The 23,334-nt window shown below is 34.6% G+C and overlaps 1 protein-coding gene and 1 long non-coding RNA gene across 6 annotated transcripts in view; one reads left to right on the top strand and one right to left on the bottom strand.

The window, feature by feature from the left end:
• The window catches only part of Tgap1l8 (GTPase activating protein testicular GAP1 like 8), a 62,741-nt gene extending 41,493 nt beyond the window's left edge, over window positions 1–21,248 (top strand). For 3 of the 5 annotated variants that reach the window (XM_087637234.1, XM_087637240.1, XM_087637229.1), the window contains 9 exons: window positions 886–995; window positions 2,123–2,309; window positions 5,655–5,892; window positions 11,369–11,511; window positions 12,754–12,912; window positions 15,364–15,473; window positions 16,549–16,735; window positions 20,050–20,266; window positions 20,995–21,248. In XM_087637234.1, the coding sequence (XP_087493360.1) occupies window positions 886–995; window positions 2,123–2,309; window positions 5,655–5,892; window positions 11,369–11,511; window positions 12,754–12,912; window positions 15,364–15,473; window positions 16,549–16,735; window positions 20,050–20,250 (1,335 nt within the window). In that variant the 3' untranslated portion in view covers window positions 20,251–20,266; window positions 20,995–21,248. The remainder of the gene's footprint in view (window positions 1–885; window positions 996–2,122; window positions 2,310–5,654; window positions 5,893–11,368; window positions 11,512–12,753; window positions 12,913–15,363; window positions 15,474–16,548; window positions 16,736–20,049; window positions 20,267–20,994) is intronic. The other 2 variants (XM_087637239.1, XM_087637241.1) reach the window with 1 other exon arrangement.
• LOC102555656 (uncharacterized) overlaps window positions 1–23,334 on the bottom strand; it is a 348,348-nt gene that overhangs the window by 47,644 nt on the left and 277,370 nt on the right. Inside the window, 1 exon segment of the long non-coding RNA NR_190574.1 lies at window positions 9,534–9,651. This is a non-coding gene — a long non-coding RNA (uncharacterized LOC102555656).

Genomic DNA, 23,334 nt, shown 5'->3' with positions numbered 1-23,334 from the left:
ACTAAGCTTTACATTTGCTATAAATTTGCCATAGTTCATGCTGTAACTCGTGTAGGGTTTTTGGTCGGTAGTTCAGGCTTTGATAGCTCCCAGCGTTCCTGGTTACTTGATTCTGTAGCTCTTCGTACTGAGTTCCTATCTCCGTCATAGCATGCAATCCTTCCTGCATTCCTTTCACACAAGTCCATGATTGATCCATCAGATTCAAATATTGGATGTGGCTCTTCCCATCCTACTGCTGTCAGCTGCTGGGAGGAGCTTCTCAGAGGGCGGGTATGATAGGCTCCTGATCGGAAGTTCCACATAGGAGCAGGACCTATTCAAGGCAGACAGACCTTTGGAATGGGGAAGTGAAGTGTAGATCTATGATTGCAAGTAGTGGTGTTGACGATAAGCCAGGAAAGCAAAAATGAACATAGACTAGGTTTATTCCATTGCTGCAGCAACTAGGATTCTGTTTTTTGATTCTAGTCTTAGGTAAGAAAACACAAAATGCTGCATATAGGTTCCAGGTTTGAGCCAAGATTCTGTCCAGATGACAGATTGGGAAACTTTTATGGAAGTCCAGTCACAACCAATGATTCTTAGCCATCCTAATACTGTAACACTAACATATTTCCTCATGGTTTGGTGATTCTTAGCCGCCACACCATTTTGATGCTCGTTTTATAATTAAAACATTTCTAATGATATGAAATATATTGAAAAATGGATATAATATCTAATATGGAGTATTTGTAATATGTGAACCCCCAAATGGATTTATGACACACAAGTTGAGAATCACTGGACCTAACTTTTAGTCTTAAACAAAAATGTTTATCAAGTACTTTCAACAATCTACATTGACCATTACTTTTTTTGTTTTTATTTTCATTAAAAAAGAACTTTATTAGAAGCATTGATGGAAGCTTGCTGACATCTGATTTATATGAAAATTGGTTTAGCGTCCTAGATGAAGGAACTGTGATTGAAAAAGTTATTGCCATCCAAAGGTAATGATAGAGTAAGCGTGTGGGGAACTGCACCAATATAGAAGCAGTGCTTTTGTAAGGTACATAGGCTTGTGATTACAGGATTATTAGCTGGAATGATCTCCCAGGACAAGAGGATACCTTAGTTCAGACTTGTATTGCCAGCTTTTAAACATTTTCATTTCACAAACTAGAGGGTTGAACCATGTCTGTAATCCCTCCCAGAGTCGTCCTTGTTTATAACTGTCATGGTTTAGAAGTCAGCTTATGTAACACATATGTGAAGGTCAATCTAGAGTATTGATTTAATCCCTGTGTAAGGCAAATTAATAGAACTCTGTGTGTAGACTACCTGTAGGCTATTTGTATCCTAGTTTTATTACCATAATTTTGTGAATATTTCACATGTTAAATATATGTCATTGATTAGAACATGAAACTATTACTGAATTCTTCTTTCTGAACTATAACTCCCCAGGGAAGTATAGCTATACTTATAGTTCCCAGGGAACTAAAGCTCCCCTAGGTCAGGGATAGCCTTGACTTCTTGGAATCATTTTCCTGTGTGATTCTCCATAGAATGATATAGTTTGTAACAGGAACTTTGAGCTCTACTTGCTAACCAGTTACACTGCATCTCTGCCTTGCCTGTAGTAGAATCTTTTATAACTGCATTGTGTCTTGTCACTAGTGTTATTTCTTCTTCTCATTTTCTAGAGTGTCACAAGACTGTTACATGGATTCATAGTACATTAGATATTAAGTGTGTCTCCATGGTGGCTGGAAAGATGGCTTGGCATTTAGTAACACTGGATGTTTTCATACATAGAATACACATTGTTTGCAACAATCTTCATTCACTCTAATACAAGTGATCCTAACACCTTCCTCTTGTTTCTGTAGGTCGCAGTCATACATCTAGTATACAGATATTCAAAATCAATTTTAAAATATTTTCCAGTGATTTCACGCAGAAAAGTAATTTCAGAAAATATTAAAATAATACTCTAGCTATATATTCTTTACTCTTTTGAATTCTGATTATACTATGAATTGATCTGCATAATATCTACTTTTTCTTCTGTAGTGTGTTATATAAATAACATTTCATTTCAGATGGTCTAACATAAAATTCTTTCTTTGTTTAGTCTTTTAGTAAAGATCCCACCAGAAAACCTTACACTACTATACCATCTCATTTCTGTATTAGCAATAATAAAAGATTCATCCATGAATAATTTAGACAGTGACAGATTAGCTCTCCGCATAGCTCCTTACCTGCTAAGGGATGAGACTACAAGGAACTCACCGTTTTTGCAGGATATCTCAAGAAAGGTAAGGGGATCTGATTTTTTGCCTTTGGAAACAAAATACTCATTGTGAAGCAAGATTTAGGAACACTTCGGAAAGCTTATTTCTGTAAAAGGAAAACCTAGGACTGCATTCTTCTAGACTGGAGTGGAATATGTATTGATCTATATCAGGAAGATTTGGGAAGGGAGATGTAGTTCAAAGTAAGTGGATAATTTCATTTTCTTTGTTCTTTCTTTCTTATTTCTTTCTTTTTCTTTATTTCATTATTTCATAGATATTGATTGTGGCCAACAATAAGTTTCATGTATAATGGTAGTCAAAGAAGACTAGAATGAAGTTTAAAAAATCATAATTACCTATGTTTTGACTTTTTTTTCAGTCTAGCCCTATTTTTGGAGTATATAATAGTTGTGTTTCATATTGGTGAGACAATCATATTATTAAATATTCACATAAAGTGAATTGCTGGTCATATGAAAGAACATTTCATATATATACATTAGTTATGTACATATATACACATATGCATATACATGTACACATAAATATATATATATATATACACATATATATACGTGTGTGTGAAGAATTGGTGTATGTTATTTTGTATACTTTCCATTATTTTATAACTAACCTATTTTAAGTACAACTTTGTGTTCCTCAGGTTTAATGAAGCTATTAGTTTTATTATAACCCCACATACATTAATATTTTCTACTAATTATTTACTCTATATTCTGATTGCATTCCCTTCCTCTACTTTCCATCCTCACAATGACTTCTTTCCTCCATTCTCCTTTATCTCAGTAGCATATATCTTCCATGCACACCAACTCACTCTCATACATAAACTCACAACATGAATAAGTGCATCTCCTCCCTGTGAAGCCTGACAAAGCAGCCCAGCTACAAGAAAGCAATCCATTGCTAGACAACAGACTCAGTGCCAGTGCCCACACCAATAGTCAGATAACGTATCTGAGATCAAGCTTTGCATCTGCTACATGTGTGAAGGGGATCTAGATCCTGCAACTAGAGCTGAAAAAGGGGTGATCCTGCAGATTCAAAGCTGAAGCAGCACAATGATTAAAGAAACAAAAAGATACTACGATATAGAAGGAGAGGAATGTCTGGGGAGTTCCAGTATTGAGGATGTAGAAAAATCCAGAGGATTTGAAGCAGACCAGTGACTTATTTCAATGTACAGTTCAAGTAAAGCTGTTTGGACAAAAGAGTATAATGTATTAAAACTTATGCGCCAATAAATACCTCAAACAATGAATTATTTTAAAACGCATTTAAATTTTAGTTTGATTTTTACTTTTAATTTAAAACATTATTTAATTTTAATTTTTGAAATTTGAGTATGGGGGACTTTAGCAAAGGATATAATTAAGGACTGAAAAATGAAATGAGGGTTACTTGGTACCACACTGAGAAATTTACAGAGAATCAATATAATAGTCCTATATGTTGAACAGGGTAAAAGGCAATAAACAGGTAAAAAGTAAGAAAGAAAGCATCGTTTATTTTAACTATTAGTTTCCAGGAATTAGGGCCAGAGGAAAGAATATATAGTGATATTACACCAGATGGAGGAGGATAGCGTAAGTGACAGGTTGAATAGGCTTCTCATCAGGAATCTACTTGGCTTAGACTAGAAACATACCTTTTTAAGTTACTTTCTAATTACCAAGTTACTGGAAACCTAAAATCCAAGCCTATATCAAATTGCATGTTAGGTCCAAGTGAAGCAATAAATACATTTTTTTCACTCATAATGGCTATTAATGATTCTTCCTTTATGGACAATTCTTTTCAAATATATTCTTTTGCATGATCAAGTATGAAAACAATGAAGTAAAACTATTTGGTACAATCTGCATACAAAATAAGACAATCATGTGACTGTGATTTTTCGAAGAATCATTTCTTTCCTATCCTGTGCATCACAGTTCAAACATAAACTTAGGTGCATGTTGGGAAGAAACATATGGCATGTGTAGGGTTGACTTAACCTAAGCCATCATCTCAGAAGAAAAGCAACTTATCAGTGTTACTCAATTTAGAAGGGTCATAATTTTCTACTTCTGCTGTGACCAAACACTGATAACAACAAATGATGCAAGACAGGTTACTCTGTGTGATAGACTTGCAGTTACCAGTTAACTTCAGAGAAATATCAGGGCCCAAAATGAAGCAGTGCAGGAAACTAGAGGCAAGAACGGAAGTAGAAGCTGAGGAGTTCTGCCTCTTGCCTTGGACCTCATATCTTTATTTTTCTGATTAATAGCTCAGGGGTGATACCATCCTGGAGATCTGGGCCCTATGAATTCCAAGGTTAATCAGGACAATATATTTTAGACTTCCCTATACAACAGGTCAATCTGATGGAGGAATTTTCTCAATTAAGATTCCCTCTTCTCACCAACTTCTTCTCTCAGTCACCTCTCTATTGCCTCGATAAAATATCAGGAGATAAAACACCAACTAAAGCCTGAACGTGGGGGAACCCCATGTTCAAGCTGGATATGTAGCAGAAGTTTGCCTTATTGGGCATCCCTGGGAGGGGAGCCCCTTAGTCCTTGATGACCCAGGGTACAGAAATGCTTGGGTGTTGATGCAGGAGTGGGTGGACAAGTGAGGGAGCACAGTCATAGAGAGAGGGATAGAGATACAGAGTTTGTGGAGGGGAAGATAGGGGGATAATGTATGAAATGTAATTAAATAAAAAACAATAAAAAGGAAAACATCATGAACAGGGAAACTATTTCAAGTAAGTGTTTATTTGGGACTTAGAAATACAGAGGGATTATAGTCCTTTACTGGCATCACAGAGGAGCATGGCTTCGGAAAGGAAGGACAACAAAATGAGAAGTAAGTCCTGGCTCTTAACTTTGGAAGCAAACATGAAGCAGAGACATTGAAAATAGGCACCTATATTTTGTGACTCCAAACTCTAAGCAGTGACATACTTTCACAAGGAGGGCCAAGGACTTATAGCAGCAGAAATTTGTCACGAAGTTTGGATTGCCATGCCTGGAACTAGAATGGCATCCCATTCAAACCATCACAGCAAACAATGCCCGCAAAGAAATTCAACAAACATCAGTAATTAAATTGATTCATTCACAGTTTTTGTCAGCATATCACTTTTCAAATTTTGTTCTCAATTCCTTGCGATCTATTTGATATTTTAACATTTTTCATAATCAAGACTTAGAGTCTATTTCAGACACTTCATTTTATCGGTACCTATCTGTTTGTGGTAACTGTTATTTTTCTCATATTTTTGGACCTCACTTTAATTTCTCTTTTGTAACCCATGTGAAATGACAATCTTGTTTTTGCCTCATGATATTACAGATGTCTATTATACAAATTATGATTGACAACTATCTGCTAATATTTGGAAATTATCCAACATATGGTAAACACATTGACAAAAGGTCTGATGGATTAAAGACCTCTACAGATTCCATAAAGTTTGCCGACAAATCACCTATTATTGAAGAATTCATAGTTGGAATCAATGGGAAATCCTGTGATAATGATGAAAATTTCAATATTTCATATGCTGCTCTGAAAAAGGAAGGTCCTACAGGTATGAAAAGATTTATTTAGTCATCAAATGCATGGAAGTATGATATCATTCCCTATTTTCATAAATCTGTAAATATCAGAGGAGCATTGAGACACACAATAATATTCTAATATGGGGTTGGGGATTTAGCTCAGTGGTAGAGCACTTGCTTAACAATCGCAAGGCCCTGGGTTAGGTCCCCAGCTCAGAAAAAAAGAAAGAAAAAAATGTCCCTATATGGGCAAAGCTTTGAAATAGTACTTTAGTTAAATTATACTTAAAGATATGCTTCTATAGACATACAAATATATATACCTAAATATATATTATATCTATAATCATATATTTACATGCATTTCTATACATACAGGAATGTATGACCCTCTCTTTATTTAGAGAATCCAATAATATTTTCTGTTTAATTCCCATTTTTCTTCCCATGGTCCTTAAGTCACAGAGGAGTTTTTGTATATGAAATTATTATTTTTGATAAGGTCATTTAGAAATAATGATTTGACTTAAAATCCATTAAACATTCTGCAATATTAAACCCTGCACCACTGTAAATTATCTTTATTATCCTTGTAATATATGTTTAATATCCTATGAGAGACAACCTTGCCAAGTTCGTAGCATTGGTATAAATATTAAATTGGACAGGATCTGCTACAAAACCTATGTGAAGAATGATAAAGAGATTAAAACACACCTGATTAAGAGGTAGTAACACTTATATTCACATACATTGTTAACTCAAGTAATTTTTTGTATAGTGTTAGAAAATATACCAAGACACAAATTCCATGGGGAAGAGAGCTGAACACCCAGAAGTGCAGACATCCTGAGACTGCAGGACAGACTGCCACTTGTGCAGACCTCGCCCCTATCCCTGATCCCAGAGGAAACTGCACGGCGCCTCTGGACACAGGGATATAGGAACAATCATTTGCAGGAACCTGAGGTTCTGTTCTGTGGCAAGGACTGTACTGAACCAACCAAAAACCCTCTCAATGGGGAGTGGGAGGGGGATGTGGGCTTACGGACAGGAGACTGGGAAAGGGAATATCATTTGAAATATAAGCAAAGAAATATATCTAATAAAATAAATAAATTAATTAAAAGAAGAAACTATACCAAAATATTATTCTTATCTGAGGTGAGGGAAACCTATAATCTGAGAATACTTGTCTAACTATGACATTTTGTGTTACATTTAGCATGACAAAACAGAACAACTACCAAATATAAATGGTAGAGGATGACTTAAGAATGTCTAAAGTCATTCAATTTTAATGTTCCCTTCTTCCTCCCTCTTTATCACAGCTGAGGAAATTATTACAAGTTATTAATTCAGTTTTATGTTTCACCATATTAGTTACAAATATTTTCAAATTTTACACTTATTTTATGCTGTATATTACATTGCTTGCTATTATAAAAATGTTATTAAAATGGGTTACTGCTTACACTCCAGTGTGCCTTGTTCATGGTTCTCCATAGGCTTTGGAAATTGGCATTTTTTAGTCTCTACCTCTACACCCCTGTATTATAGTATTAGTTTTCCTACCTCAGTTACCAAAGTATGGCCAGAAGCTAATGACGTTGATTAACACCTCAGAGTTTTGCCTTGAGTCCAATACAGTACAAAGTTCTCAATAAAATTTCATTAACAATCAAAATTAATCATCATGCATATTAAAATCAGAGGTGGGTCATGGTTTTTAGATTATACAAAATGACTTGAAATGATAGTCCGCTGTCTAAAGCTATTAAGATGCTGGCTTTGTGACATGAATTTGGGTCATCAAAACTTACTTTAAGAAACAATCAAAACTAGATATTGACTTAAAAGCATCTCTAGACCAAAGCTTCTATCTGAAAGCAGATGGCAGTTGGAGACAGTAATTAATGGAAACATTATGGTAATATAATCCTGAAATATTGTCCAGTAATGATAAAAAGAGACCTTGTGGCAGAGTGGGAGGGAGGGAGGGAGAGGGGGAGAGAGAGAGAGAGAGAGAGAGAGAGAGAGAGAGAGAGAGAGAGAGAGAGAGAGAGAGACCTATACTGGAGGCCCTCCTCTAATGTAAATAAGTTTAAAGCTCTAAATATACTGCGAGTGATGTGATCTGCAGGTGTTTTAAACACACACACACCCTAACACACACACACACACACCCTAACACACACACACACACACACATGCACACAAAACCACAAAGCTACATGTATTACATATACTCAGCAATGCACAACACAGAAACATACAGTGTACTTGTTTTATCTCTCTTCATAACCTGAGACCTTAACGTGAATGGTCTTTATTCATGGTTTTTGTATCTCAAAACAGTCCCTAATAGAAATCTGAGATATGGAAATATTAGAAAAAAAATTAAAGTAAAATAATTGGTAATTTTCAAAATGACTGGTTCTTTCTCCCTTCTGAACTCCCATAAGTATAAGTTCAAAAAGTTTTAATTTATTATTTTTTTAAAATTTTATTGAAAATGGAATTATAGCAATGTTGCCTGACTTTTCTCCATTCATTCCATCACATTCATATCATTCTCAAACTCACTTAGATATATTTCATGTGTTTATTTATATATTTTTATCTTTAAAAATATGAATACAACTTGATTCCACTTTCTTGTGTTTGTTAATATTGCTTCCAAGAGGTACAGTGTGTATTAGACAAACAATATGCAGATCATTTCTGGAAAATTTAATATTCTGCCAGTCATCATTAGCTGCCTATATGAAATTTGACCTATGAAATTTGTCACAAGAATTGACCATAGATTTAATATCTGCATTGATATTGCTATCATTGTGGTATTGCCATTATTTTTGTGAGAGGCAATTTCAAAACAGACTTTCTACTATGCTGTCTCTTACAGTCTTTGTAATCCCTCTCTTACAATGTTCCCTGAGCTATAGAGAATTTAGCTGTAATGTACATGTATTCACTGGTGTTGCCTTTTCTACAATTCACTGTGTCCAGGTGTGTTTTCTATAATGTTATTATTTTATGTACAAAGAGGCTTCTCTGATGAAGAAAGGTGGCTCAACTTATTTGTGGACATAAGTCTAGTATTTAGAATGCTGTAAAGAACTTGGCTGATTTAGTAAATTAATGTAATAAATTTTAAGGTTTATGGGTAGTCTAGCCTCCATAAATTTGGCAAGATTTCTAGCACCACACATGATTTCAATCCTGTTGAGTGAAATTGTTCTAATTGTTAAAATATTTGATATGACTTTCCACAAAATATGGATGCTTTAGGTAGCACTTGGATTCCTGTCATGTTTGAGGGCTTGAGTGCCCGTTGCCAAATAAATCTTACAGAGATGTCTCAGCAGTCAACTGATTGTAGCTGGATATGTCTTAGAAGATTTTTAGTTTTAAGTCATGTTTCAAAGTTAGATAAAATAGTAGGCAGGTTGATATGTTAGGGAAATAATGAAAGTTGTATCTTCCTGTAGCCCCTGACAATAACCAGTATGGAAAGATATCAGTATAGGTGTAATACGTGACACTAACAGGTCGGTTGTAAACAACTGCTTTTTGATTAGATTTAAAGGTATTTTCATTACCACATAATTGCCCATTGTCCTGGATCTTTCATTTGTTTTCTCACACACAATGCTATTCCACATACCTCTTTGTAGTTCAAAATTTTATTCCTTGTTCTTTCTCTTTAGAATTATCTGTACAGGTCCTTTGACTTGTCCAAGTCACAAAATTTCACTCCTCTCTGACAAGATAAATTCATTTTCCTAGTATAAGAGAATATAAATGCAATACAAATATACAATTCCTTCATTTTTGTCTACTTATTTTTCTTCTTTCCACATCTGAAATTAGTCTTTATCGACTATAGTGTGAAACGTTAAAAGTTGAAATTTCAAGTAATAAGAGAATGCTTTCCATACTGAGTTAAGAACATTTAACAATGGCTGCCTTAATTCTACAATGTTGATAATCATTCTATCACCTAGACTTTCCTTCCAGTGTGTGTTGCCCATCCTCTAGGTACTTTTGAACTATTTTGGAACCAATGGCTTGCTGTGCTCATATTTGTTCATACTCAATGGACTCAGGTTTTGTACTGCGTTGTAATATTATGGGAAAATATTGCAATTGATTGAGGGCAAGGAGACACACATTAGAAATGCAGAAGACAAAATATCTCTTTTTGAAGATTATGGGATAGTAAACATAAGTGAATCTAAATATTAAATACAAATAATCATATTTCTTGTAAACTATTTCAAAAAATATCAACATATGAATTATCACACAAAGTGAGTACTATTTCTTTATAAAAGTCACAAATTTGTTGAAAGTTAAATCAATGATACACCATCATACACAGTAAACTTCAGAAGTATTATGTTACTTTGGGGAAACACTAACCAACAAGTAAAAGATTTTTACGAAAATAAAAAAAAAAAAGGCAAAAGAAAAAAAGAAAAAAGGTGCAACCAAAAAGATAATTTAAATATATCCCCATGCTCATGAAACAGCAGATTTATATAGTAAAAAGCCTAAAATAACATTATGATTCTCTCCATTTTATAGATTGGTAAAACTGATAAGATTTTTGATGTTATTAAGAGAACAAATATTATACAATGGAGTTTTTTTTACCCACATTCCTGTGAGTCTTCTGCCATGTTCCCTTGACCTCACCCCCACAGCTCAAAAACTTTACCTTGAAAACATTAAGTGAACAAGGACAACACCAATGAACATGAAAAACTAAGTAAATGGGACCTCAAAACTATGCAAAAAAAATATAGGCAATTTCTTCCTGGACAAGGGTATGCAATTTTCTCTAAAACAAGTGTAATTTTTGGATGCAGGAGAAAAATAGAAACTGTTTTCTTATCCAAACTGATAGTCAGTATATTATTGGCTTGAAGCAGTTAATGCTTAGAGTTATTAATTAGCAGTATTTATCGGTCTTCGTTATTTTGTTGTTGCCATATATTTTTCCCCTTGTTTGATGAATGACCATGGGGTTATTTATCATTTCTCTCCTCTTGGGTGAATGCCTTATCTTCAGTTTGCTATATCCCATTTGTAGACCAAGATCACTGAAGAGAGATGGCGTACTGGTGATTACACTATGTAATTTTTCTCCTCCTTTGTAGATATGATACTTCTGCTCAGTAATAAAGTGTAAACTAATATCTGCATTTTGTGACATGTTGAACATTGATCCAGGCCCACCTAAATGTTAGAATATCCATTGAAATTCAGGTGTTTGTCTAATGTGGTCAGATTTATATGTGACTTGATCTTTTTCCTTCATAGTTTGTATTTCCTCCTTTTTGGTAGTTTTGATTATTACATGACTACTTGATGTTGTCTATGCTTCTAGTACATTAACAGGTATCTCTTTGTATTTCATTATATTTCTATGCAATGAAAACTGTAAGCTAGGGGTAAGTGAATTCAGTTACAACAATGATTTCCCTTCTTTCTTAGATTCAGAGAAACAACAAGGCAGTAGTGTATGTGCCAGCCCACCAGGACCGCCCATAAATCCACCACAAACAACAAAGAAATGCTTGTTTGGCAAAACTCTTAGGAGTATTTTTGAAGACAAAAAGGTGTCTGGTCTAATATTTGTGAGTATCATTTTGGGTTTCTACATCACCATTGTTCTGAGAAAGTTATTCAGTCAAACTGTTGAAGGTTTAAATAACCTATCCATGAGTGTAAGATCATGTTAAAATAGAAATAAATTCCACTGCATTTTGAATCATGTAATTGTAAGAAAAAAAGAAATAGTCTTCCCATATTTTGCACAGTTTTCATAAGAGATCCAAATTGACCAGCTTCTGAGAGGAAATGGGTCCATGGAAGTGCCCTGCTGATTGACCAAATGAAAAGTCTTTCAGCTTTTTTATGACTCCATATTTCTCTGGAGTCAATAACTTAGTATAATTTCCCATGAGATTACTCAATCTTTTAAATTAATAATATCTACAGACTTTTATTTTACATTAACAATTTCTTATGTATACATACTGTATTTGATAAGTATGAACATCTTTGATGATAGCAGACTATATTTAAATGCAACCTAATATGGCTTAATCTTTTTTAAATGAGGTAGTAAACTTCTTTGGAAACTTATATTTTCTCTCCAGCATCTATTTTAGAACTATAGCTGTGCTACTAATTTATGCTCCTTGTGAACAAATTTATCTTCCAGAAACATGAGCATTACTGCCAATTTCTTAGGTATTCTACAGCAGAATTTTCTGGTAACCATATTTTTAACAAATAATTGACAATGAAGTAGGTCTTGAATGTTATTCATTTTTATAGAGTAAATTTGTGGAAGAATGTTTGAAGTATGCTTGGGTTATAAAATGTGACAGTATCTTTAGACATAGTTGAAAATAAGAACTGATAAAAACGAAATGAAAATCTCAGAAATGTACTGAAAAAATCATTCTTAAAAACACAAAAGTTAGGATTCATAATAGAGGCCAGGACAGACAGGAAGTAATATAGTGGTTTGATCTCTGTAAAGGAAATATCCCAATAGTAACTTAGTATCGCAAGCATGAGAAAGTTATCATAGGGGGAAACAAAATGCAATAGAGGACCATTCACCAAAATGTTTTGTGGAATAAAAGTCCAAAAAAAAAAATCCATGATATTTCAAATTGTGGAAACAAAGGAATAGGCAAGAAAAAATATTTGGAAGCTAAAACAGAAAAAAGTTCAATATCTTCTTCATTCCACTCTGTTATAGTTCTGCATCCAACTTTCCTTTGTTCAGGTTCACAATACAAGACATAGTTGTGCTTCAGATGTGTGGATCTCTAATAATGCAAGCTTATCCTTATCCTACACAGGATATGTTGTCCATAATTGCCAAAAAAGGGCAAGAATCGGATGATTTATTCAAAATTGTACATGAAAATTCACACTTTTCCTTAAGGAACAGGATTGACAGTGAACAATGCATTGACTGGAATGTAGAAAGCGTCCTAGATATAGCATCCGTTTTCAAGGTAAGGCAGCTTTTTGAATCAACAACATTAAGCATCCCTCAAGAGATGCATATGTGCTTTCTGTCCGTGAGATTAAATGAAATGACTGGTTCCTGGAACTTTGGACCCATTCCCTCTTGATAAGAAGTATGGTAGGTAAAATCTGACAAACACAAAGATTCACCACAAGGGCACTTTTGAACAGCTTCTGTTGAGAGAGAACTTCCTCATATATGAGAAGGGCTTTAGTTTGCCGTTAACAAATGTTCAAACTTATTTCACCTCTGACTATACCACGTCAAGTAATAGCTAAGTTATAATAGTGATAAAGTGTGTTTTACAAAATGCCTTCCGTAAATAATACTTTCCAAAAATATCCCTCACAAATAACTGTTCAAAATGGCTAGTCTACCACTGACCTACAATAGGCTATCCAGGTTGGATATTGATCTCTGTCCAGTAGATATATGAAATTGTTTTCCTTCTCAATCAGAAAATAATCCAGCACTTTCACGTTTGCCAGATATTGCCATCCCAATTCCATGTCAAACAGTCAAGAATTAACCTAACCTACTTTTAACTTGTCTACCATTCTTAATTTGTCAGGGAGCTGCAGTGACTCTAGAGCAAATATCTTTGTTTTATTCTTGTTTGGGCCATGATCTGAGTTAGCCTCTCAGAAGACTGTGGATCTATGGCCTAGACATCAAGAGAAAAGATAATGCTCTGGGATTAACTATGCTTATTAACATTAGGCAAAGGTACAAAATGATTGCTCCTTGGTCCTTGAGTTTGCCAAGTGTGTCTGGTCTTCATTGCCAGAAACCTGGGACCATATCATGGGGAGAAAAGTTATGATCAGTGACTGAACGTAGCCATGTGCATTCAAAGAATTTCCAGGTACAATGGGATTCTTCCATTTTTATGACTTGCTAGCCTAAGAACAATGAGAAAGTTCATTGTGGTATTTGAGAAACAAAGACACTTCCTGTTCTTCAAACAAGCTGAAGCTTACAACTTAATTTAAATAGATGAATATTTACAGATTTTAAGAAAAAGGTATGAAACTCTGAGACCTTCTCTCATGGAAAGCAAGGAAGAAACTTAATCACTATTCCTGCTGGGTCTGTAAGCATAGGTGTACACATATATTACAGCTTTACTCTGTGTGAGCTATAATACAGATTCATAAATTATACAATCACGATGAAGTAATTTCTGGTGCTGCCATTTTTTGATACTTGCCTCTTTCAAAGAATAGGATTTTGGTTTGTTTGTTTTGGTGATTTTATTATTAGTTACTACCAAAATCATCATCATCATCATCATCATCATCATCATCATCATCATTATCATCATCATCTACAATTATTTGTTTTTTAACTTTAATTCTTGTATGCTGCCCTCTACCTCTTCTCCCCTCACAGAGTTTCTCTCCCTCTCTGAGCCTATTAGGGCCCCATGGATTATACTCCCACCTTGGCACTCCAACTCTTTTCAGGGTTAGCACATCTTCTCCCCTTGATGCCAGTTTGGGGAAGGTTTTTCACACTCAACAGCTTACAGAGACTCCCTGTGCCACATGTTGGGGGCCTCACATGGAGATTAAGCTTTACATTTGATATAAATGTGCTGTATGTCATGGTGCAGCTTCTGTGGTGTTTTTCGTTGGTAGTTCAGCCTTTGATACCTCCCAGTGGTCCTGGTTATTTGATTCTATACCTCTTTCTATGGAGTGCCTATCTCCTTCATCGCATGGAATCCTTCCCGCATTTCTTCCACTCAAGTTCTTGATTGATCTATAGGATCCAATGATTGACTGTGGCTCTTCATATCCTATTTCATTCAGCCTCTGTGTAAAGCCTCTCAGAGGGCAGATATGATAGAATCCTGTCTGGATGTTCCATATAGGTGCTGGCTTCCTTCCAGGCAGAGAGAGATTTGGGCTGGGAAGTGGAGTGCAGATCTATGGTTGCAAGTTGTGGTATGGACTTCAATCCAGGAGAGGCAATTTGAACAAAGAGTAGGTTTATTTCTTTGCTACAGGACTCTGTTTCTTTGCTTCTAGTCTTAGGTAAGAAAACACATGATCCTGCATATAGGTTCCATGTTTGAGCCAAGATTCTGGCTAGATGATAGTTTGGGAAATTTCTATGGAAATACATTCTCAACCAGTGATTCTTAGCCACCCTAATACTGTAACACTAATATATTTCCTCATGGCTTGGTGAGTCTTAACAATTACATAATTTTCTGCTCTTCACAATTAAAATTTTGCTGATATGAGTTATAATGATAAATGGATAGAATATCTGATAAGGATGATACATGAAATGTGACCCCCAAAAAAGATTATGACACACAAGTTGGGAATCACTGGCCTTAACTGCTCATTTTAAACAAAAATGTTTATCAAGTACTTTCAACAATGTACATCGCCCATTACTTTTCTATTTTATTTTCATTAAAAAGGACTTTATTAAAAACATAGATGGAAGCTTGCTGACATCTGATTTATATGAAAATTGGCTTAGCGTCACGGATGAAGGGACTGTGGCTGGAAGAATTACTGCCATCCAAAGGTAATGATAGAGCAAGCAAGTAAGAAACTGCACCAATATAGAAGCAGTGCTTTTGTAATGTACATAGGCTTGTGTTTACAGGATTATAAGCTGAAATGATATCTCATGCCAAGAGATTTCCTTAGCCCAGACATGCATTGCCACTTTTTAAACATGTTCATTTGTCAAGCTAGATGATAGAATCATGGATGTAATCCTACCTGGCAGTTTTCTCCTTTATAACTGTCATGGTTTAAAAGACAGTCTACGTAACACATTGAGTGCATGTCATCCTAGAGTGAGATAAATTAAAACTATGTGCATATAATACCAGTGGATTCTTTGCATACCAGTATCATTGCCATTGTATTGTGAATATTTCACCTGTTAAATATATGTAATTGATTAGAACATGAAGCTATTACTGAATTCTTCTTTCTCAACTATAACTACCTAGAGAAGTTTGAGACAGGTATAGCTTGACTTCTTTGAATTACTTTCCTGTGTGATACTCCATAGACTGATTTCATATGTAACAAGAGCTTTGAGTTCCCACTGCTACCCAGGAGCCCTGCATCTGCCTTGCTTGAAGCAGAAGCTTTTACAACTGAATTGTGTAGGTTCACCAGTTTTATTTCTGCTCCATATGTTCTAGATTGTCACAAGTGTGTTACATGGATTCATACTACTTTAGATATAAAATGTATATCCATGGAGGCTAGAAAGATGGTTGGCTGTTTAATAACACTGGATGTTTTCATACACAGAACACACATGATTTACAATAATCTTCATTCAGTCTAGTACCAGTGATCCTAACACCTTCCTCTGGCTTTTGCCATTTGCAGTCATACAACTATTATTTAGAAATTCATACATAGTTTTAAAATATTTTCCAAGATCCTCCACAGAAATATGATTTCAGAAAATATTTTATGTAATACTCTAGCTATATATTCTTACTTCTTTTGAATTCTGATTATATTATGATATGGTCTACACAATATTTACCATGTTTTTTTCTTTGCAGTTAGTTTTGTAACTAACATTAGTTTTCAGACTGTCTAACATAAAATTCTCCTTTTTCTTTGTTTAGACTTTTACTAAGGATCCCACAAGAAAATTTTAGTGTACTAAACCATCTCATTTCTGTATTAGTAATAATCAAAGACTCATCCATGAATAATTTAAACAGTAAGAGATTATCTATCCGCATAGCTCCTTATGCGCTTTGGGATCGGACTAGAAGGGGATCATTGTTTGGGAGTGATATGTCAATAAAGGTAAGAGGATCTGATTTTTGCCTTTGGGAACAAAATTCTCATTGTGATGCAAGAATTAGGAACACTTTGGAAAGATCATTTCTGTAAAAGGAAAACCTAGGGTTGTATTTTTTTCTGGAGTGGGGTGGAATATATATTGATCTATTTCAGGAAGATTTGAAAAGGGAGATTGATAATGTATTTCAAAGTAAGTTAATAATTTCATTATTTCTTTGTTCTTTCTTTTTTCTTTTTATATATTGATTGTGGCCAATATTATGTTTCACGTATAATGGTTGTCAAAGAAGACCAGAGTGAAGATTATGAAAATCCGTATTTCCTAATTATTTTTTCCAGTGTATCCCTATTTTGGAGATTAGAATAGTTGTATTTCATAGTTGTGAGAATATTATATCATTTCATATTCACATCAAGTGAATTGCTGGTCGTGTGTGTGTGTGTGTGTGTGTGTGTGTGTGTTTGTGTGTCTCTGTGTGTGTGTAAATGAAGAACTGGTGTGTGTATGTTATTTTGTGTAATTTCCATTATTTTAGAACTAACCTATTTTAAGTACAGTTTTAAACACTCAGGTTTTATGTACCTATTAATTTATGATAAACAGATACATTAACATTTTCACTAATTTACTCTATATCGAGATTTCAGGCCCTTCCACTAAGTCCCTTCTTCACAACCACTTCCTACCTCCATTCTCCTTTACTGCAAGAATTTAGACGTGACATTCTTACTCTTATATATAAATTCGCAAGAGGAATAAATTCACCTCCCCTGGAAGCTAGACAGAGAAGCCCAGCTAAAAGAAAGTAATCCAGTGGTAGACATCAAAGTCAGAGCCAGTGCACACACCAAAATTTATGGAACCTACCTGAGATCAAGCTGCACATCTGCTACATATTTAGGGGACCTAGATCCTGCCGCTAGTGCAGATGAAGGGGACGTCCTACAGATTCAAAGCTGAAGGATCACAATGATTAAAGGCTACAGCAAGTTACCTGGATATAGACGAAGAGGCATCTCTAAGGATTGCAAGTATTGAGGGAGTGAAAATCCAGAGGGATTGAACCAGACCAGTGATTTAATTCAATGTACATCTGCAAGTAAACTGTTTGGACAAAAGGCTATAATGTCTGACACCTTATGGCACATCATGTCTCACACAATGCATTTTTGAAAATGTTTTCTAATTTTAGTTTTTTTAATTTTTAATTTAAACCTAAAATTTAATTTTAATCTGTGAAATTAGGGATGGAGTATTATTACCAAGGGATATATGGTAGGATTGAAAATGGAATGTGATTACTTAATAGTATAATGTGAAATTTACAGAGAATAAATAATGGACATATATTTTGAAAAGGATAAAAGGCAATAAACAGATAAAAATGAAAGAAAGCACGGTACATGTTAACTAATACTTCCCAGGGATTAGGTCCAGAGGAAGGAAGACATAGTGATGTTACACAAGATGGATGAGGAGAGCCTGAGTGACAGCATGAATAGGATTCACATTCAGCAATCTACTTGGCTTGGACTAGAAACATACCATTTTAAGTTACTTTTTAATTACCAAGCTACTGGAAACCTAAAATCCAAGCCTATATCAAATTGCATGTTAGGTCTAAATTAAGCAATAAATACATTTTTCACTTTTAATAACTTTTATGGACAATTCTTTCAAATATATACTGTTGCATGATCAAGTGTGAAAACAAAGAAATAAAGCTATTCTCTACAATATGCATATAAAATAAGACAATCCTCTGACTGTGATTTTCCTAAGAATCATTTCTTTCCTGTCCTGTGCAGAACTGCTCAAACATAAACTTAGGTGCGTCTTTGGAAGAAACATATGTGATGAGTAGAGTTGACTTAACCTATGCCATCATCTCAGAACAAAAGTAATTTATCAGTGTTGTCAATTTAAGAAGCGTCATAATTTTCTCTTATTGCTGACACAAAACATTGATGAAAAGCAACTTATAGAAGACAGTTTACACTGCGTGATATACTTGCAGTTACCAGTTAACTACAGAGAAATGTCAGGGCCCAAAATGAAACAAGATAGGAACCTGAAGGCAAGAACAGAAGTAGAAGCTGAGAAGGAGTTCTGTCTCCTGCCTTGTATCTCACATCTTTCTTTTTCTGACTAAGAGCTAAAGGGTGGCACCATCCTGGAGATCTGGGCCCTACAAATTGCAAGTTTAATCAGGACAATATACCTTAGAGTTTTATAAAATACATCAATCTGATGGAGGCATTTTCTGAATTAAGACTCCTTCTCACCAAGTTATTCTTTCAGTCCCTTTCTATTGCCTTACTAAAGTACCAGGAGCAAAAACACCAGCAAAAGAGTGCACATAGGGGAACCCATAGGTCCAGCTTGATAGAAAATTATGATACTTCTTATATTGAACAACACTGATATGTTACTTTTGATAAGGCACAGGATTGCCTTATTGGGCATCACTGGGAGGGTAGCCCCTTAGTCCTGTGGAGTCTTGATGACGCAGGGTATGGAAATGCTTGGTGTTGAGGCAGGAGTAGGTGGGCCAGTGAGGGAGAACAGTCATAGAGACGGGGTGGAGAGACAGGGTTTGTGGAAGGGAAACTGGGAAGGGGGATAATGTCCAAAGTGTAAATAAATAAAATAACAAGTAAAAAATAAAACAACAATGACCAGAAAATCTCATTGAAGTGTTTCTTAGAGACTTAGAAATGTTGAGGGAATATAGTCCTTCAATGTCATGACAGGGGAGCATGCCTATAGAAAGGCAGAACAATCAAACAGGATGCTGAGACCTGATGGCCCTTATCATGGGAAGTAAACCTGTAGCAGGGAAAGTACATTGAAATTGGGCACCTGTATTTTGTAACCCTAATCTAAGCATTGTCATATGTCCATCAGGGGGGCCAAGGGACTTAAACCACCAGAAATCTGTCAAAAAGTGTGTATTGCCATGCCTGGAATTAGAGTGGCATCCCTTTCAATCCATCACAACGAAACCACATACAGCCCCAAAAATTCAACAAACCACTGTCATCAATTTGATTCACTCACAGTTTTTGGCAGCATGTCAGTTCTGAAATTTTGTTTGGTTGATTAGTCCTTCTATTCCTTGCAATCTATATGAAACTTTAGCAAGTTTTAGTAAAATGCAAAGAACTTAGAGTCTCCATTTCTGAGACTTCATTTCATGGGTTCCTATCTGTTTGTGGCAACCGTTATTTTTCTCATAATTTTGGATTTCATTTTTAAATTTCCATTTTGTAAACTATGTGAAATGACACTCTTGAATTTGCCTTGTGTATTACAGATATCTCTTATGCAAATCATGATTGACAACTATATTCCAATATTTGAAAATTATAATAAATATTGCTCTGATGGACTAAAGACATCTGCTGATTTCATAAATTCTTCAGGAAAATCACCTATTATGAAAGAAGTCATAGGTGACCACAATGGGAAAACCTGTGATGATGAAGAATTTGATATTTCATATACTATCCTGTAGGAGGAAAGTCCTATAGGTAAGCCAAGATTTAGTTAATCAACAAATGAATGGAATGATAATATCATTACCTGATTTCATAAATTTGTAAATCTCATAGCAGCATTGGGGCACAAAATTTTATTAGAGTACAGAAATTTTTTAAAAAGTTTCATTAAAATATGCTTAAATATATATATATATATTTAATAAATATATATTGAAGCACATATATATACTCACATGCTTAAATATATCTATATACACAGAGTTATGTATGGCTGAGTATTTAGCACCTATAAGAATCCCACAATATTGTATTTCTTCTCATGGTCCTTAAGTCATAGGGAATATCATCCATATGAAATTATTATTTTTGATAAGATCATTTGGAAACAATTATTTGATTTATATATCCATTACTCATTCTGCATACTTAAGCCCTGCACCACCGTCAACATGCTCAATTAGCCTAGTGCAAAAATACTAATGTTTTTTAATTTCCTATGAGAGACACACTTGTCAAAGATTAGCTCTGGTACAAATATTAAATTGCATGGGATCAAGTACAAAACATATGTGAAGAATGATAGAGGCTAAAACACACGTGATCATTAGGTAGTAACACACATACATATCCATTGATAACTAAAGTAATTCTTTGTATAGACTTAAGAAAATATATTGAAATATTACCAGTATCTGAAGTAACATGAATCTATCATCTGAGAATATTTGTCTAACAATGACGTTTTTTGTTTCGTTTAGCAGGACAGAACAGAACAACCACCACATATAAGTGGTAGAGTATGACTGAAGACGTTCTAAGGTCATTCTATTCTTATGTTCCTGTCTACCTCCCACTAAATCATAGCAGAAGATATTATTACAAGATCCTACTTCTGCTTTATATTTCACCATATTAGTTACAAATAGTTTCCCTAATTATTCTTATTTTATGCTGTAGTTTATATATTTGCTATTATAATAAATTTTATTAAATTGTGTTATTGCTTACACTACAATGTGCCTTGTTCATGATTCTCCATAGTCTTTGGAAAATGGCATTTTTCAGTCTCTGCCTCTACAGCCCACTTCTAGTACTAGTTTTCCCACCTCAGTTACCAAAGTATGGCCAGAAGCTAATGACATTAAAAATCTCTCAGAGTTATGCCTCGAATCCAGTGCCATAAAAAACTAAATAAAATTCCATTAACAAAATTAATCATCACACTTGTTGAAATTAGAGGTGGATTATGGTTTTTAGAATACACAAAATGACCTGAAAACATATGTGCCTTAGCAATTGAGATGTGAAATGAATTTGGGTTATAAAAACATACATTAAGAAACAAGCAAAACTGGGTATTGTAGCACCAGCATCTCTAGACCAGAAGCTTCTACCTGGATGGAGAGTAGAGTTGGAGACATTAAGAAGTTAAGACAAGGCATTTGGCCAGATTTTCCTGACATGTTGTTCAGTAATGATTAAAAAGAGATCTTGTGACAGAGAGAGAGAGAGAGAGAGAGAGAGAGAGAGAGAGAGAGAGAGAGAGAGAGAGAGAGAGAAGAGAAGAGAAGAGAAGAGAAGAGAAGAGAAGAGAAGAGAAGAGAAGAAGAGAAGAGAGAGAAAAACGCTGGAGGCTCTTAAATTTCAATAAGCTGAAAGCTGCATTACATACACTCAGAAGTGCACAGAAGCATACAGCATATTTGTTGTATCTCTCTTCATAACCAGAGACCTCAACATGAAATATTCTTTATTCATGGTTTGTCTATCTCAAAAGGGTCTTAAATACATTGGAGATATGGAAATCTTAGAGAAAACCTCCAGTAAAATAATTCATAATTTCCATAATTACTGCTTCTTGGTCCCTCCTGATCTCCTATTATTTTAAGTTCAAAATGTTTTCATTTATTACTATTATTTTTTCACTTTTATTGAAAATTGATTTATAGCGCTGTAGGCTGAATTTTTCTCTTCCTTCCCTGCAATCTCTAATTCATTTGAATATTGTTTTATATATGTGTTTATTTATATATATATCTGCATCTAAAAATATGATTACGAGTTGAGACCATTTTCCTGTGTTTGTGAATATGGTTTTCATGAAGTTAAGTGTGTATTAGACAATCAATATGCAGATATTTGCTGGAAAAATTAATATTCTGGCAGTCACCTTTAGCTGCACATAACTTTTGAAACATGAAATTTTAACTATTGCCTTAATACTACATTGATACTGCTGTTATTGTGGTTTTCCACCTAATTTTATGAAAGGCAATTTCAAAACAGACTTTCAAGTATGCTGACTTTTACACTAACCCCCCTTCTACAATGTTCCCTGAGCTCCAGAGAGTTTAGCCATAATGTACATAAATTCACTAGTGGTAGATTTTCCACAATTTACTTATTTCTTCATCGTTTTCTGGAATGCTCTCTGATTTCGGTACAAAGAAGCTTCTTTGATGATGGATGATGACCCCACTTATTGATGAAAATAAGACTAATATGTAGAATGCTGTAAGGAACTTGGTGACTTAGTAAATTTATGTGATAAATATTAAGGTTTATGACCTCAATAGCTCCTTAAATCTGACTAGATTTTTTTGTACTAGCCATGATTTCAATCATTTTGAGAGAAATTCTTCCAATTGTTCAATATTTCAAGTGATTTTTCCCAAAATGTGATGCTTTCGTTAGCACTTGGATTCCTGTCAAGTTTCGGGGCTTGAGTGCCTGTTGCCAAATAAAACTTACAGGGATGTCTCAGCAGGCAACTGATTCTAGATGGATATGTATAGAAACCTCTATCTTTAAGTCAAGTTTCTAAGGTAGGTAAAACAGTATGTAGGTTGGCATGTTAGGAAAGCAATTGATAGTTGTACCCACCTTGAACACCTATGAAATATGACAATAACTAGTATGGTACGATATCAGTATAGGTGCAATGAGTGACAGTAACAAATCAATTGTAACCAACTGCTCTTTGAATAGACTTAAATGTATTTTCCTTTCCACAGAATTGAACTTTGTTCTGGGTCTTCCATTTGCTTTCTCAGAAAAAAATGTTATTCCAAAGTACCCCTTTAAATTTCAACATTTTA

Source organism: Rattus norvegicus, chromosome 2 (genome assembly GCF_021556685.1).
Source record: "Rattus norvegicus strain SHRSP/BbbUtx chromosome 2, alternate assembly SHRSP_T2T, whole genome shotgun sequence".
NCBI classification, from domain to species: Eukaryota; Metazoa; Chordata; class Mammalia; order Rodentia; family Muridae; genus Rattus; species Rattus norvegicus.
Note: the sequence above shows the minus strand (reverse complement) of the source record. Positions and strands in the feature narration are given on the sequence as shown.